At 42.4% G+C, this 17,755-nt stretch overlaps 1 protein-coding gene across 10 annotated transcripts in view; it reads right to left on the reverse strand.

Annotated features, from left to right (window-relative positions):
• LOC109874536 (partitioning defective 3 homolog) overlaps positions 1-17,755 on the reverse strand; it is a 239,563-nt gene that overhangs the window by 76,619 nt on the left and 145,189 nt on the right. For 7 of the 10 annotated variants that reach the window (XM_031809815.1, XM_031809812.1, XM_020466486.2 and 4 more), the window contains 4 exons: positions 15,353-15,512; positions 4,985-5,171; positions 1,930-2,081; positions 1,127-1,171 (listed from right to left, as the gene is read on the reverse strand). In XM_031809815.1, coding sequence (XP_031665675.1) covers positions 1,127-1,171; positions 1,930-2,081; positions 4,985-5,171; positions 15,353-15,512 — 544 coding nt within the window. The remainder of the gene's footprint in view (positions 1-1,126; positions 1,172-1,929; positions 2,082-4,984; positions 5,172-15,352; positions 15,513-17,755) is intronic. The other 3 variants (XM_031809817.1, XM_031809814.1, XM_020466487.2) reach the window with 1 other exon arrangement.

The raw sequence follows: 17,755 nt of genomic DNA on the forward strand, positions 1-17,755 counted from the left end.
AGTGCACTAAATACTTGGGACGTTACTCCCTCTCCTAGGCTGTAACTGTCATCAGTTTCCCCAGGAATCTGGGATTTGTTTTGGGCCTGCTAAATGGACCATGCCCCATTTAGGGAGTGGATGTATATATTAGAGAGGGAGAGTGTAGCACAGGGGAGAGAAAATAAACCCTGAAACACTAAAGATAATAGCCTGAAATCTATTAGCCTAGCTACAACAACAGAGTTATTAGGGCAAAATTAAATAGGGAGTTTTTTTCCCCAAAGCTGGGAAAAACCTAAAACATCAATTAAATTGTAGGTGGGTGGTGATCATGTATTTTTCATATGAACATACACCTAGTTGAGATATTTTGTAGATATCATTTTACAGAGAGGCTAAATAAAGTACATATGTGGCCTCTTCTTTGCCAAGTCTTGAATTGGAGGTTAGAAACAACAGGTGTGCGTTCCAATTGGCACCCCTATATAAACACTACTTTTGACCATGGCCACCCTATGAGCCCTGGTCAAAATGAGTGCACTAAGGGAATAGGGTGCCATTAGGGACACCACCCTGGTATCTCGTTAGTGACTGCTCAGACACCGTTTGGAGCCTACAACAATGTCCTAAACAAGGGACATTAATGACATATTTAGTCTCATTTATGCACAGTAGTCTGACTGCGACACTACCTCTATTTTCTGTTGTTTTCTGTTGTCTTCCTCCTGCTTTCACTGTGCCTTTCGGCTAAATCCCATCCTTCAAAGGATCTGCTATTCAGAGGTGGCTGTGAAAACACACACGGCTGACAATGACGGATGACTTGCTGTCAGTTTACAGCCCCAGCCAAGGACAGAGCGATTTCGCTTTCTCTCAATCTCTCCCGCCCGCTCTCCTCCCATTCCCTTCCACAGAACAATTAGCAGTGCTGCTGCATCTTAAGAAGAATCACTGCCTAGTCCATATTCACCAGCCCACAATTCCACTGCAATGACCTCAAACTGTCTTCATGTTCTATGTATTCTCATTGTGATTAGTGGATTCTACATTCTAAAGCAGGTCTGGAATCTCACAATGAAATGGGGGGAGGGACTGCGGAATGGATGAGGTGTCCGTTCTCCCTCAGTGACGTGTCACTCCTTACCTGGTGTGTTCTCTTTGCGAGGGGTGAGGTTAATCTCGTCGGCTACTGTTAAAGGGGGGCAATAAACATGTCGGATCGGTTAGTGAGCACATTCCACATGCAAACATTCCAGCAACGTTATTGTACAGTCAGTACATCATCACATCTTTAGGCAATTTCAAGGGCAATCAGAAAACATGCGAGACAGACAGACGGACAGGGAAATGGAGAGATTTAGGATAGCAATCAGAGCTATTGTGATATAAACACGTGCAGGACTACAGTAATTCAGTAGGGATAAGAAGCAGATTAGGTGTCATCGGCGGGGTCCCAAATGGCACCCAATTCCCTTTATGGTGTACTATTTTGACCAGGACCCTATGGGGAGCACCATTTGGGACGCAACCATTGTGTGGGTGAGAGGGAAGATTACTGTCAGCCAAAGTAATCAGAATGGTTTCATGCCACCTCTAGTGAGCTGAAACGTTGTTCTGAGGTGTGACAGGAGACACAGTACTTAAACCTGTTTGATGTCACACAAAAGACGGAATTGCATCACATTTCGATGACATACAGTAGAAGCCACAAATATTAGACTGTGCAACGCAAGTCTTATAGATGCAATTTACAAGCAGGGGGGTATGTATGTGCCTAATGTGGGGATTCCTAACAACTCACAGGGCCGGTTTCACAGACAGAGGGCTAGGCTTCAATCTGTGTCTGGTAAACCAGCCAATAGCGTCTTGCCATTGGTTCCAGGCAGGGCGGAACTAAAGGGAGTCAAATGAGAGGGAGGGAAGGGACCAGATGGTTTCCTTCAGTACCTAGATCCATGCTCTTGGACTTGCGTGTCTTGATGATTTCCAGCTGACTGGCATCTCCAAACTGCTTTGTCCGTTTCTCTGACATGCTCTGTCTGCCGAAACCCTCCCTCTGAAAGGCTCCATCTGGGTCGGTGTCATCAGGGCTCAGGGTGCTACAGGAGAGGGAGTGATGGAAATGGAGAGACACACAAAGACAGAAAAAGGAGTGGGTGGGAGAGGAAAGAGAGCGGGGAGGGAAGAAGACAGGAAAGAGAGACAAAGGGATGCGATTATTCCTGTGGTTCTAGTGTAACTCAAACTGTCATTGTCAGTGAGCTTCAGTGGGTCATCAAATCAAGCCACACCTAGAATCTAGGCCATACTTGATAATCCACTGATTAAGGTAGAGACTGATTAGGGCTGGACCAGCTACAATCACCACACACACACTCAGCCCAACCCACCCAAGCCCACTGACGAGAACTCAGGCTGGGCCTCAGCATCACGGACGCTGCAATGCAAATGGCAACCTATTCCCTATATATAGTGCACAAATTTTGACCAGGGCCCATAGGGTAGTAGGGCACTATATAATGAATAGGGGGCAATTTGGGACGTATCCAGGGTTACAACGGCCCTACACGCCCAGTTAAGTATGCAGCAGGTGGGTGTGCCTGTGTGTCCTTTCAAAAAAACATATGGCACACATAGACCATGTCCTTGTGTATGCGTCAGTGTAGAATTAAGCCATATATTGACCTTGTTTATGCGTCACTATTTGTAGAACGCAACATACAACGGAGTGAAACAGCCTTAGACCTACTCTACATCTTCGCTGGTTCAGCGAAAGGAAAAACAGAGGAATCTTTTAAATACACAGTATGAGGTCTAAATTGCAGCAACTGAAATAACATTCCGTCACGAATACTTCAAAATAAAACATGGTCCTGGTTATCAAAAGGAATGTCAAGTCTTAAGACAAGTACTATATGAAAATCAGTCCAGATGCAGAAAAAAACAGTTGATTCAGTGGGATGAGATTATCTAGTCCCAAGTTATGGAACGATTTGGTTTCAACAAAGTGATACAGGGCATCAAAACACTACATTCATGTCCGACTGCAGGAATAAAGAGAAATGGACATTTGTCACGAAATCTAAGTTTAGAACGAGGAGAAAGACGAGGCTAATCTTCCACCCACGCTCTTCTCCTTGTATCCCGAGCCGTCAGCACAGGCAATAAGACAGGACCCAACCTTAGAGGGAATAACAATAAGAGGCAGTGAACATAAGATATGCATGTAGGCTGATGACGTTCTGTTATTCCTTTAAGCCCCAGGTTCAAGTGTACCTAGATTGATGGATGTTTAACAAACATTTGGAAAATATTCAGGGTATGTGCTTAACGTACACAAGACCCAAGCCCAAGTATATAATTATACCCCACAGCAAGAGCTGAACAGTAGGTAGAACTTCCAGTGGACCTCTCTTCATCTATTAAATATCTTGGGAGTGAATCTAAAAAGATGCAGCCAAACTCTGTGACAAGAATTACGTTCACGTCAACAAGAACATCTATGATGACCTGGACAGGTGGAATTCACTTCCTTTGGATCTTAGTAACAGAAGTGAAACAATCAAAATCCTACTCTATTTCTTCTAATCACTGCCCATAGAAATCCAACCTAAACAGTTTAGGGATAAACGGATATCAAGGTTTATCTGGATCAGGAAGAGACCAACAATGAGATTAGCAACACTACAATTACCAAAAAACAGGGCCTTACCAAACCTAAAAGATGATTTTGTGTCCGCCCAATCAATTGAGACCTTGTGTGTTTGTGCAATTCAGAATACGAATCCAAATGGAAAGCGATTGAGACTACTTTGACAGAGATACCCATACAGTCAGTTTTAGGTAATAAGGACATGGTAATAGAAACATACAGACACAAATCAGTGGATTAATTTCTCTTAAGACACGCTTTAGACAGAGGTCAAACTGCTGAGCTGGCCCGCATTCGACCCCAGCTTCATTCCTGCTGTAGAGGCAAAAAGGCATCACATCATTTTCTAGAGAACTTCCAGGACTGAAGTAAAAAAAACATGGCTTGGATAAACAAGATTTTTACAGGTTTTATTTTGTTTTATTTCACCTTTATTTAACCAGGTAGGCCAGTTGAGAACAAGTTCTCATTTACAACTGCGACCTACAGAGGTACCTACAGGTTCGATACTACTTTTTAAAAGATATAAAACTGATTGACCCTCAGGCACCTCAGAAATTGATAAAATAATCATCACTAACGCATACAACTTGGGGAGTATTAAAAAAAACTATTTCAAGTCTTTACATGGATATTTCATCTTCAAAGAAAAACTCTACAAGCTATATTAAACGGAAATGGGAGGAGGAACTTAACATGGAATAACTGATGAAACATAGTTGAACATATTTGAGACTCAATTAAGCTCTACCAACTCAAGGACTTGGAGAGAATTCTGTTGGGAGATTATTATACGTTTCTTCATAACACTCAAACAGACTGGCCTCCCAACACTCTTGTTGGAGAGAATGTGGGCTATCAAGGGCGCATCACACATTGAAACTTACTGGGGAGAAATAGGACAAAACATTGGAAAAATAATGGGTTTGAAGTAGAACAAACAGTAATTTCTTTGTAGTTGGGTGAAATACCTGATACTGGTATGCAAGTTCTCATTTACAACTGCAACCTGGCCAAGATAAAGCATAGCAGTTGATAAAGAGTTTCACATGGAGCTACTAGGAGCCGTGAGTGAGGCCGACTAGGAAAGACACCCTATTCCCTATGAAGTGCACTACTTTTGACCAGGGCCTATTTTCAAAGTAGTGCACAATGTAGTGAATAGGGAGCCATTTGAGATTCACACACAGTCGCCATCAGACACACTGGAGAGATGTATGACAGGAGGAACTAGTGAAACCTTCTGAGATGAGGAGAACAATCACCATGACACAAGGGCATTTACTGTAACATTCTCTGGTGAAGTAGTGCACTATCAGGGTGACATTTGGGATTGCCCTCTGCTCTCACCTCTCATTCTGAATTGGAGTATCTTTGGCCCAAGTTGGAGGGACCTCCACATGGAACCCCATGTCGTCATGGGAACTGGAAGACGATTGGTCAGAGAGGTGGGCAGGAAGTACAGGTGGCCGATCGTCTTCGATGATGACAGTGTCGTCCTGGGGCATGTTGACCGTTGGGGAGAGCTGGTAGTTACCTGAAGGACAACATGGAGGAGCAGATGAATTTATTAAACATGACTTAAAAAACATAAGCCTAAGCAACATTAAGCAATTAAAAACAGTTCTCTATTGTAGCAATGAGGTTTGTGCAGTAGGCCAGGGGTTCCCAAACTTTTTCACTCGGGGCCCACATCCAGCATTGGGGAACACCCCTCTACTGCGCACGTGCCACGTCAATTTCTATGACCACAGGCACTGTTCATGACAGTTCACACCTCTTTTGTTGGTGGAGAGAATTTTGCAGGTTTAAAGCTTATTGGGTTAACTGCCTTGCTCATATACACACACATTTAAAGCGTTCATTTAATACTCGACATTTGATATATTTAGTTGATATTTATTGGACATTTGATCCTTTGATATCACAACATAAATTACCACAATCAGTGTTGAATTTAAAAGCAGACCCAGACTGAAATTCTCAATCAGCATCTGTCATGACATTCTTAAGATTCATTAGAGTGTGATTAATGCAAGCTGCACCATTGTGAAAAAGATACAACTACTGTCTTTGGCACGCTCACGGAGCGAGGCAAGAAGAAGAAGAAAAGTCCCATTTCTTTATATCCAATTGAGGGATTTAAAACCACATTGATATGCAATGCAGGACTTTCTGCAACACTATCCTTAATCTGTCTTTGTGGGTAACTGGCTGTCTATAGAAGGATGGTTTCTATGCTGTATAAGAGCCCTACACAATAACGGAGAGAAAAGTTCATTTGTGTTAGGAATCTGTTTGGGTCTCATGGCAGGAGAACAGGACTTTCTACCCAGGACCTGAGGCCAGGGTTAGTGTTGTTTCTCATAGCCTTTCACACAGAGTATGTGTGGTACCAATTACATCCACAGTTCCAACTGCCTGGCCAACTTGCATGGCTGGATGAATAGTAGTGTGCTTAAAGTTCAGGCCGTGACCAATCTTAATAGAGCCGAGTGTGTGTGTGTGTGTATATTTAGTGTGTTGTTGATCCTGTGTTCCCTAGTCCCTACCCCTGCTATGTGTCTTTTCAGGGAACTCTGTGGTGTCGGTGAGCCCTCAAACCCAGTAGGGGGCTTTTCTCTCTCAGCCCACACACACACTGTCCCTTAACAGACCAATGGACACTGAGAATGGTTCTATGGTTCTTTAAGTAAATGCCACTGTCGATGAGTTTGAATGAAGGTGGCAAGCACAGAGTAACCCAATGAATAAATCAACTTCCATTCATGCTTTTTTTCTAGAAGCAAATCAACTTTATGGACGGACATCCATCCATACGTAAGAATGTTATTATGGGTAACAAATGGCACCCTATTCCCTTTACAGTGCACTACTTCTGACCAGGGCCCATAGGGCTCCGGTAAAAGGTAATGCACTATAAAGTGAATAGGGTGCCATTTGAGCCTCAAACGTATTTGGTGGACCAAGCCAAGGCCACTCGTCTATCAACAACAATGGTGCTGACAGGTGAGCAGAACTCACAGCTCCTGACTTGGTGGGATTCCCTTAAAATGAAGGTTGTTTACACTAGCCCTAATACAATCAGACATCGGGACAAAGGACCAATAGGTACAGCTTCTTTACAGAATTGCCTTGTCTTCAATAGAAGCAATTATCAGAGACTATGTGGAAACAAGCCGGTGAATTGTGAGAGGGGCAGGATTTAATAGCCGAGAAGTAGAAATGCAGGCTGGCCAGATTAAATGAGAGATGGCGAGAGGTGAGAATAATTGGGCGAGAGACGAGGGATGCAGAAGAGAGAAGTTTTTTTTCCCCCTCCACTGTCCAAGTCCATCTCCCTAATTAGCATAAGCAGGGGAATTGCCTGCAGTGCACGTCTTGAAAAAAACGAGCCGTTGCCTAAAGAAGAGAATAATTGACTGAAGTCTCTTATCCTCTGTAGCTAATTGTCATAGCAGTGGGGAAGGTCTGCACAACAATGGGGAAGTGATCAGAGAAATTCGGCAAAGACAAAACCTTTGTTAGCCCCGATCATGACCCGTCTTAACTAAAACAATGCAACTTTAACTCATTTTGCCAATGTATTCTCAGGGGCAAGCAGCATCACAGAGTCTAGCGAAACAGTGTTGAGGTTCAAAGTGATGTACTTATTCTGTTTTGAATTTTGGATGTAAAATAGCATGTTTTTCAAACCAGCAAAACTAATGCAACAAGCCTGGGTTGTGTTGTTATACCTTGCACGGTCGTGGTTTATTGGGCTTGGTTTATATGAACTGAGCAACGGTTTCCTGGAAATCATGCGTACTCCCCAAACCAATAGAAGAACAGCAATCCAGGTAGGTCGACTCTATAATTAAAAAAATGACGGCGGGTGTGCACGCTGTCAACGTACATTCAACTGAGGCGACCACTTGGCCACAAGGAAGAAAGCTGTGCGACTGAATGAAGAAGTCAGCCATATCTCACCTCTGCCTTTGTTGTACAGAGCCTTAGGGTGGTTTATGCTGGTTGAAACAACTGGTGCCTCAAGGGAGACAGCAGGAGCAAACCACTACACTGCAGGGGAGGACGCATCTGGCAAATGGCAAGGGAAGATGTGGATGACATGACGAAGTACAAGGACATCGTCGATAAAGTGTGATATACACCCAGCTATAATCTGTGGGAGAGCGGGTGGGAGAGCAATAAGGGCCACGGACCCCCCCACGAACCCCCAAACCAGGCTGGGGGGGGGGACTATGGAATGGGCCTTTGGGCTTGTGCACATTGACATTACCCCAAGCGGTGGAGAACACCAGAATCCTAAGGGGGAATGGGACAGTGAGGAACATCTTGAAGAAGCCACTGGGTATCTCATTGAATTTGTCGTATAAGATAAAGGAAAAGTTCAACTGGAACAGAGAGGGGAATCTGACAGGAGGAATAGCAGCCTACAATGTGGGGGTTGGAAATATCCATTCATATAAGGAGGTGGATGTGAAAACCACTGGAGGGGACTATTCCAACGATGATGTTGCCAGAGCTAGATGGTACCATATATATTGGTACCAAGACGGAAATCCGTATTGCCAAATCTCATGAGCAAATGGCTTATTACACCACTGAGAGGGACTAGTCCAATAACGTAACTCTAACTGCAATCATAGAGATGAATGAAAATAACATGTTCAGCCGACATGTTCAGCCTGGTGATTAATTATCGGCTGACATTTTTAATCTCCACGATTACAGTTCACTTCGGCTTTACAATTCACATGAATTGATATACAGTATAGTAATGTAGCACCACACTAACATCGTCTAATAAAACATTTGGTTACAAAACTGAATCTATGACATATGAAATGGTTAGTAATGCCCTGTCTAGTACCACACTTGTACGTGTAATCTAATAGACAGAACGGATACTTTGTTTTCTCTGTCACCAGGAGTGATGGTACAACTAGGAGCGGGCTAGGTATAACTGTGCCAAGCTCATTTGATCTCAAAATAACTCCCTGTCTGAATCTATGACATGGACAGACATTGGATAGGAGACGAAGTGTGACAGATACTGTTTAAAACCACTTAAATGTAAAGTCCCCATATTTGGGGACTCTAATAGATTTGTTTTATTCAATTCAGTCTGGTATTGAATAAAACAAGTATCTTGGCTATCGATCTGCGCCTTAAAATCATTGTTGTGACTTACTACCATATATGTGCATACAAATGTATAAGGGCAGGCCTAGCTAATGACCTCACTTCAAGATGACTGTTACCTACATTTTGGTTAGTGTCGTGAAGCATAATCAAAATAAACATGGAATACGTTGATTCACACTGAAAGCCGGGACTCCACAGATCATGAGGATGTCTTATTTGTCTGCCTGTGACCTACCGTTATTGGTCATCAGGCCTGAGAGTTAAAATGTTCATTTAACACAACGTTTTCACCAAACATCTTACACGGTAAGCTTCGATTTGGTCTGTGTTTGAGCTATAGCCACAAGGTTTGGTATGAAATGAATCCTTAGGTTGGTGGGAACAAATCTAGCCTATTGCTGGATGTTATCTGTTATCTGATGATAACAGTGTGACTTAACGGCAACATCGATTGTCCATCCAGTGACTATCTTTGCGCATGACAAAATATGATGAAAACACTTGGATATCCCCGGTATCCCCAGGTCGGTGTTGTAGAGATGTAGTTTTTTATAGTGAACAATAACTTTTAGCCAAATCCAGTGTGCAATTACCACATTCGGACACATTTGGTGAGGTTGAAAGGACACTTGAATGTACCCTGGATAACCCATAACACCACCACAATGAGGTTGTTTTTATACTGAACAAATAGCATTTAGGAATTGCAAATATGTAATAGCACTGGAATGACCTAATTTACAGACATGTCACTTTGGAGAGGTTTAGGGACACTTGGAAATGTCCCGTGAACACACCTGACACAACTTGCTAAAACATCTGCCCATTTCTAGTTGATAGGTCTATCAATCCCATTTTTTTCTGAGATTGTTCACATGTTGTGGAAGCCCTCTGATGTGTTTCCAGATTTGGGAATCAATCATTTTCTTAAAGCTTGTCAATGAAAGATTACTTTCAAAATAAAAAAGGTTATTTTGTGTGACCCTGATCTTGTGTATTCTGAACTATGTAACTCCTATCAATCTTCTGATAATTTCCTCCCAGATGTCTTCATTCCAAACATACCAAGTTTTGGCACATCAGAATCAGGTAATTACACACGAACAGCAGTTACTTTTGGGTATGTCTCTTTATGATGAAATGTACATTTTGCCATGACATCCAAGTTAGTCTACACAACAGATCATGATAAAGGTGTCTTCCAAAATTATTTTAGGGAAAAACGTAATTATTAAGTGATAGTAATTTGGGTGAACTCTCCCTTTAATAGTTCATAAGCACTGTGGGAGGAGAGGGATTTGAAAGGGTAACGGAGGGGAATAGTTGAACTGCATTGAAAACATTTTATTCGCTGTCTGTTCCTCAAATTGCACCCTATTCCCTTGATAGTGCCCTACTTTTGGGAATAGGGTGCCATTTGGAATTCAAACACGGTTCTTCATCCTCTGTTAAATGACGCCAGTGAATTATATACTGGTTTATAAACAGGGTTGGGCGGGATTACTTGTAATTAGTTACTGATTACAGTTACATGAAAAAGAATCAGTAACGTAATCCTCCGGATTACTCAAAATGAGTAACGTAATGACTTTGAACACCCAGGCACATGAGAAAAAAAACAAGAAACTCGCACACTGTTCTTGCTAGTATCACTGCTCTTTATCAGACATTACGCATCAGAGCTTTTGTGATTGTTTGTAATTTGCACCCCTCATGTTGACATTGCTCTACCCACATCTGTATTACGCATCAGATGAGGTTGGAGTTGAGGGAAAATAAACATGTTACCAAATATGTGTACATACATACATAATGCACATACATATGTACATAGAATACATACGTGTTCTCATAAAGTGTGTACATAATGCATTAAACAGGTCTGTAAAACCACACAACCAGGACATCGACCTATCAAGTGAGTTTTCAAAAACCATTGGGTACAGTGCAAGAAAGAACGTCAGTAATGTCAGTAATGAAAGCTCTGTTTTTTGTACATTTTATTTAGAGACATCACATTTAGAAATACCACATTAAGATAATTCATGTGGGACTAATTCACCACCTGAGGTATTTAACTCTAAATGTAGCCTAATTATTGCTGATCGTTTGCCATGTAATTGACAGGCCTATATCTAACAGTACATTTCATGTAATTTTCATCATAGGTACACTTCAACTATGACAGACAAAATGAGAAAAAAAATCCCAAAAAATCCCATTGTAGGATTTTTATTGAATTTATTTGCAAATTATGGTGGAAAATAAGTATTTGGTCACCTACAAACATGCAAGATTTCTGGCTCTCACAGACCTGTAACTTCTTTAAGAGGCTCCTCTGTCCTCCACTCGTTACCTGGATTAATGGCACCTGTTTGAACTTTTATCTGTATAAAAGACACCTGTCCACAACCTCAAACAGTCACACTCCAAACTCCACTATGGCCAAGACCAAAGAGCTGTCAAAGGACACCAGAAACAAAATTGTTGACCTGCACCAGGCTGGGAAGACTGAATCTGCAATAGGTAAGTAGCTTTGTTTGAAGAAATCAACTGTGGGAGCAATTATTAGGAAATGGAAGACCACTGATAATCTCCCTCGATCTGGGGCTCCATGCAAGATCTCACCCCGTGGGGTCAAAATGATCACAAGAACGGTGAGCAAAAATCCCAGAACCACACGGGGGGACCTAGTGAATGACCTGCAGAGAGCTGGGACCAAAGTAACAAAGCCTACCATCAGTAACACACTACGCCGCCAGGGTCTCAAATCCTGCAGTGCCAGACGTGTCCCCCTGCTTAAGCCAGTACATGTCCAGGCCCGTCTGAAGTTTGCTAGAGAGCATTTGGATGATCCAGAAGAAGATTGGGAGAATGTCATATGGTCAGATGAAACCAAAATATAACTTTTTGGTAAAAACTCAACTCGTCGTGTTTGGAGGACAAAGAATGCTGCGTTGCATCCAAAGAACACCACACCTACTGCGAAGCATGGGGGTGGAAACATCATGCTTTGGGGCTGTTTTTCTGCAAAGGGACCAGGACGACTGATCCGTGTAAAGGAAAGAATGAACGGGGCCATGTATCGTGAGATTTTGAGTGAAAACCTCCTTCCATCAGCAAGGGCATTGAAGATGAAACGTGGCTGGGTTTTCAGCATGACAATGATCCCAAACACACCGCCCGGGCAACGAAGGAATGGCTTCGTAAGAAGCATTTCAAGGTCCTGGAGTGGCCTAGCCAGTCTCCAGATCTCAACCCCATTGAAAATCTTTGGAGGGAGTTGAAAGTCCGTGTTGCCCAGCAACAGCCCCAAAACATCACTGCTCTAGAGGAGATCTGCATGGAGGAATGGGCCAAAATACCAGCAAGTGTGTGTGAAAACCTTGTGAAGACTTACAGAAAACGTTTGACCTCTGTCATTGCCAACAAAGGGTATATAACAAAGTATTGAGATAAACTTTTGTTATTGACCAAATACTTATTTTCCACCATCATTTGCAAATAAATTCATAAAAAAATCCTACAATGTGATCTTCTGGATTTTTTTTCTCATTTTGTCTGTCATAGTTGAAGTGTACCTATGATGAAAATTACAGGCCTCTCTCATCTTTTTAAGTGGGAGAACTTGCACAATTGGTGGCTGACTAAATACTTTTTTGCCCCACTGTATAGGCCTATATCTAACAGCACATGTCATGTATAGGCCTATATCTAACAGCACATGTCATGTATAGGCCTATATCTAACCATACATTTCATGTACAGGCCTATATCTAACAGCACATGTCATGTATAGGCCTATATCTAACCATACATTTCATGTACAGGCCTATATCTAACAGCACGTCATGTATAGGCCTATATCTAACCGTACATTTCATGTATAGGCCTATATCTAACAGCGCATGTCATGTATAGGCCTATATCTAACAGCACATGTCATGTATAGGCCTACATCTAACCGTACATTTCATGTATAGGCCTATATCTAACAGCACGTCATGTATAGGCCTATATCTAACCGTACATTTCATGTATAGGCCTATATCTAACAGTACATGTCATGTATAGGCCTATATCTAACAGTACATGTCATGTATAGGCCTATATCTAACAGCACGTCATGTATAGGCCTATATCTAACAACACATGTCATGTATAGGCCTATATCTAACAGTACATGTCATGTATAGGCCTATATCTAACAACACATGTCATGTATAGGCCTATGCACTCACAGTGAATGGCTGACATGAGTGCCCCTTCGTTCAATATAAGAGTTGATGAATAAAATGTCAACCTACAGAGAAGCATCTTCTTTTCAACATTAACAACTGTTATAACTGTTTTTCCCACATTCTCGGTTTGACATTTTGCGCAATCAGAAAGTGCACTGTAAATACGCTACAAAGCAGTAGGCAGAACTCTATGGAGTCCAGACAACTGTATGACTGACCAGTGGGCCAGGTTGAAAATTGTTTGGCAGCCTTACCTCCTCATTCAACCAACTGGAATCCAAAAAGAAGCCATCCACCCTTGAGGGCGATCAACTAGACAACATTTTGCCGAGTTGAGTGCATGTGAGACGTCCTGAGGGTGTGCGAAATGACAGCAAGGCTGACAAAGTGGTATCAAATGTTCTTATTGATATTAGTTGAAGTAATACTAAACGTAATCAGCTGTTTAACATTTTTTTGAAGTCATCCGAGCTGATTACAATTAGGTAATCCCTGTTGCATGTAATTTGTTACTCCCCAATACTGTTTATAAACGGCTTTATTCCAACCACTTTAAATCTGACATTGACACAAAGCCTGACAGAAAATTCCTAACTGCTTTGAGTTCTCTAGGTATGCAAAGACATAATGAAGAAATAAACTCAGCGTGCTATGAACCATGGGATTTGGGGATTTTTCTCACCAGAATGACTCGAAATTAAGGCACACAAGTGAGTCACGCAACCAAGATGAAAATCTCAGACATAACCGTCAAGCTGTTGTTAAATGGTTCACAATGAACATTTTGTGACACTTTAATCCTGTAACGTCAACAGTTACACGCTCTGTCTCTGAAGATTACATTCAGGCCATTGTTCTGATGTTAAAATGGGCTGACAGTGCAACAACAATCCTGCTTAGGATACATTAGACTGTGTCAGTATGTTGGTGTCCTGCAATAGGTTCACAGTGAAACACTGATCAAGGAAGTGGATGGACGCCGAGTGATGTAACAACGTATTAATGGGTCTCATACGCTACCTATATAGATGAGCGTGATCGCAATGTAAGAACAACATTCGGTTTACTGTAATAGAGAAAGTAGCACCTTCCCCTGCGGTCCACGTCTGTTTTCACAGTGGATTATTTGATCTGCGACGATTAGGTTTGTCAACACAGGAAATGGCATAACTGACTGTGCTTTGAGTTTCCATTCAACTTTCAGCTGATCTTAATGTCTCGGAAAATGTCAAGGAAAAGGTTGCGTATGATTTACAGCTCAGGGGCCCTTGTATGGTGCAGTGCACCTTCTGATTGATTCAGTGGTGCGTGTGTGTGTGTGTGTGTGCTCTGTGGATCCCTGAGTTTGCCTGCTCTGACAGCGCCTCAGGCCGACCCCAAGAGAGAAGACCAGGTGTGTGTGTGTGTGTGTGTCCATGTGTGTGAGGGCCTTGGTCTGACAGACAGCGAGACAGGACGGCAGGCAGGCTGTTTGACGGGAAGACAAGGATTTTAACGGTCCGGCCACGACTGAGCGGCAGAGATTCAATCAATCATAGAATTGAGATGGCAGCCAGCCAGCCGCTAGGCCAGATGTTACAACACGAGGTAGTGGTGCACCTATTCCAGTCCACTCATGGTCCACCTTCTCTAGTATATAAAATGGCTAAAAGTGAATACTTTTTATCAGTAGGAGTCATCAGAAATGGTGTCTTCTTAGTTTGAATTATTTGGCCCTTGCTGTTCCAGTAACAATACCACATTATCTGAGCTTGGCTCAGGTGTGAATTGGCTGTTATCAAAACTGTTAGGTTCCAGTTTGTAGAGTGTGAATGACAGACAGATCTGGTGCTAACCCAGCAGTAAAGGTGTGAGAAGCTATAGGGCAGGGGTCAGTAACAGACGGCCGGCCCAAAACCATCCAGCGAGTGATTTTTTTGGGGCCACCCCATTGGGGGCCATTTTAGTTTTGGTTAAAAAAGAAGAAGACTTAAATCACCAGGAATCGAGCAAAAAAAAAATGTTTTATTTAAGAAAGTATTTCCACGAATCGACAAGATAGTGTCTCACTGTATTCAAGGTATGAAATTATTGTTATTTTCAAATACAAATCTCCTTTTGGGCTTAGTTGTGGTCAATTTGCAGTGTACAAATTACTATAATTATGTTGCGCCCAGACCATCCGCTCCTACAAAAATGTCCCGCGGCTTAATCTAGTTGCCTACCCCTAATATAGTGAGTCACCCATAGAATAAGACATAAGACTCAACTTTGCCAATGTCCTATGTGCTAAAACGGGTTGTATCCATCTAGAGTCCTCCATCTGTATCTATGGGGTCACCTGACTCACCCATCATCCTGCCCATCAGAGCCTGCTGTGGCATCAGGTTGTCGTCCAGGCCCTCTATGCCTCCGTACAGGGAGTGGGAGATACGGCGCTCCCGGTCGTCCAGCAGGGAGGAGTTCAGGAGGGTCTGCTCCGGTCCCAGGGGGCTCCCAGGGGCCTCCAGCTACATACAGATGGGTGAGAAGACGGGTACAGTCAATACATGACATATTGGAAGAAACAATCCTTATTATAGTGGGAAGGTGTCGTATGAGACGAAATTCTCCCTTTGGTACATTTGGATTAAATCTTGAATCTTAAATCTTTATAGAGTTTGAACTAGCTCAATGCCACAACCCCATTATTGCCCTTTCACGCTCACTGTAGGATAGGAGCAACAATGACAGTTTAATTTATAGATAACAATAATCCCCTCTGTGAGGGACAGACAGACCGGTAGAGGCAGGCTAGCCTGGTGCTAACATTCGCCACAGCACCACCACGGCTAGCGAGATAAATGACCATGGATTTCCAATAGCAGTTAAGACACCGGATGTCAACATTCCCCCCACAGGAGAGCAGCAGCACAGTGACATTTCCCTCCGGTGTCTATCGGACACACTGCTGTTTAATGGACAAACAGGCCATTTGCTGACTATGTCACCTTTAAACACACATGACCGAGGAGGAAGTGGGGTTAAATGTATATGGACCATAGAATTACATCGTATCAGTAGAAATGACAGGATCTCTATGGTGTGGATGGATCTCTATTGTTTGCACTTAGAATCTCCTATATCATTGATTTGAAGTATAGGGACTGCTTCCTTGAGCAATTATGCCTAGTCCAAGACTAAGAAGTATTCTCAATGGAGATTCTCCATTGAAATAGCATTTGTTTTGTCCAGAATTTGGGTCTGGGAAAACCAACCCTTTAGTGGTGTTGGAAACTTACTTGAGCCCATTTGAATGACATGAGCCCGTTTATCTGCATTAGCAGCATCTTAGTAGCAATAACCTGTTATAGGTTAGGATGTGTGCATTGTTGCAGAGACAAGGGGAAGGACAGAAAGTGTCCGTCCGTCCAGACATGTTCTTGCATTTCTGTATATGATTATTTCTAAGGAAGTAGGTAAAGGGCAACAGTTGTCTCAGCTCCTGATAAACTAGCCTAGTCTCTGTGTAACTAGGGCAAGGAGCGATGTGGAACTCAACATCGCGGTGGTGGTGAGGACAACAGTTGAAAAAAATAAAAAATAAAAACTCTGGGAGAGGGGCCAGAGGGGCCCACCTAACAACACTAACTGAATACTTCTCACAAAACACACATCCCTGACCAAGAAGGTTCTGGGCTCAGGCTGGGCCACAACACCACCATTAGAGGAACAATTCTTGCCCAGCAACGGAGAATGACTGTTTATCTTAGACATACAAGGAGATGACTCCGCCTAGTCAGATATTATAAATATGGGCTTGTTTTAGTTGTCAAATCATATCAAATGTATTTATAAAGCCCTTTTTTTTTTACCTCAGCAGATGTCACAAAGTGCTATACAGAAACCCAGCCTAAAACCCCAAACGGCAAGCAATGCAGATGCACAGTGGCTAGGAAAAACTCCCTAGATGGTAGGAACCTAGGAAGGAACCAGGCTCTGAGTGGTGGCCAGTCCTCTTCTGGTTGTGTCGGGGGGGAGATTATAGCAGTACATGGCCATTAAGAACAGACCGTTGCTCAATATGTTCAAACATTCATAGATGACCAGCAGGGTCAAATAATAATCACAGTGGTTGTAGAGGGTGCACCAGATCAGCAACTCAGGAGTAAATGTCAGTTGGCTTATCATAGTAGAGCATTCAGAGGTCGAGACAGCAGGTGTGGTAGAGAGGGAGGGAGAGCGAGAGAGATGTACACTACCGTTCAAACGTTTGGGGTCATTTAAAATGTCCTTGTTTTTGAAAGAAAAGCTCATTTTTTGTCCATTAAAATAACATAAAATTGATCAGAAATACAGTGTAGACATGGTTATAATGTTGTAAATGACTATTGTAGCTGGAAACGGCAGATTTTTCTACATAGGCGTACAGAGGTCCATTATCAGCAAACATCACTCCTGTGTTCCAATGGCACATTGTGTTAGCTAATTCAAGTTTATCATTTTAAAAGGCTAATTGATCATTAGAAAACTCTTTTTGCAATCATGTTAGCACAGCTGAAAACTGTTGTGCTAATTAAAGAAGCATTAAAACGGTCCTTTTTAGACTAACAAGCGTATATAGAGCATCAGCATTTGTGGGTTCGATTACAGGCTCAAAATGTCCAGAAACAAAGCACTTACTTCTGAAACTCATCAGTCTATTCTTGTCCTGATAAATTAAGGCTATTCCATGCAAGAAATTGCCAAGAAACTGAAGATCTCGTACAACACT

Source organism: Oncorhynchus kisutch, linkage group LG30, assembly GCF_002021735.2.
Source record: "Oncorhynchus kisutch isolate 150728-3 linkage group LG30, Okis_V2, whole genome shotgun sequence".
Lineage (NCBI taxonomy): Eukaryota > Metazoa > Chordata > Actinopteri > Salmoniformes > Salmonidae > Oncorhynchus > Oncorhynchus kisutch.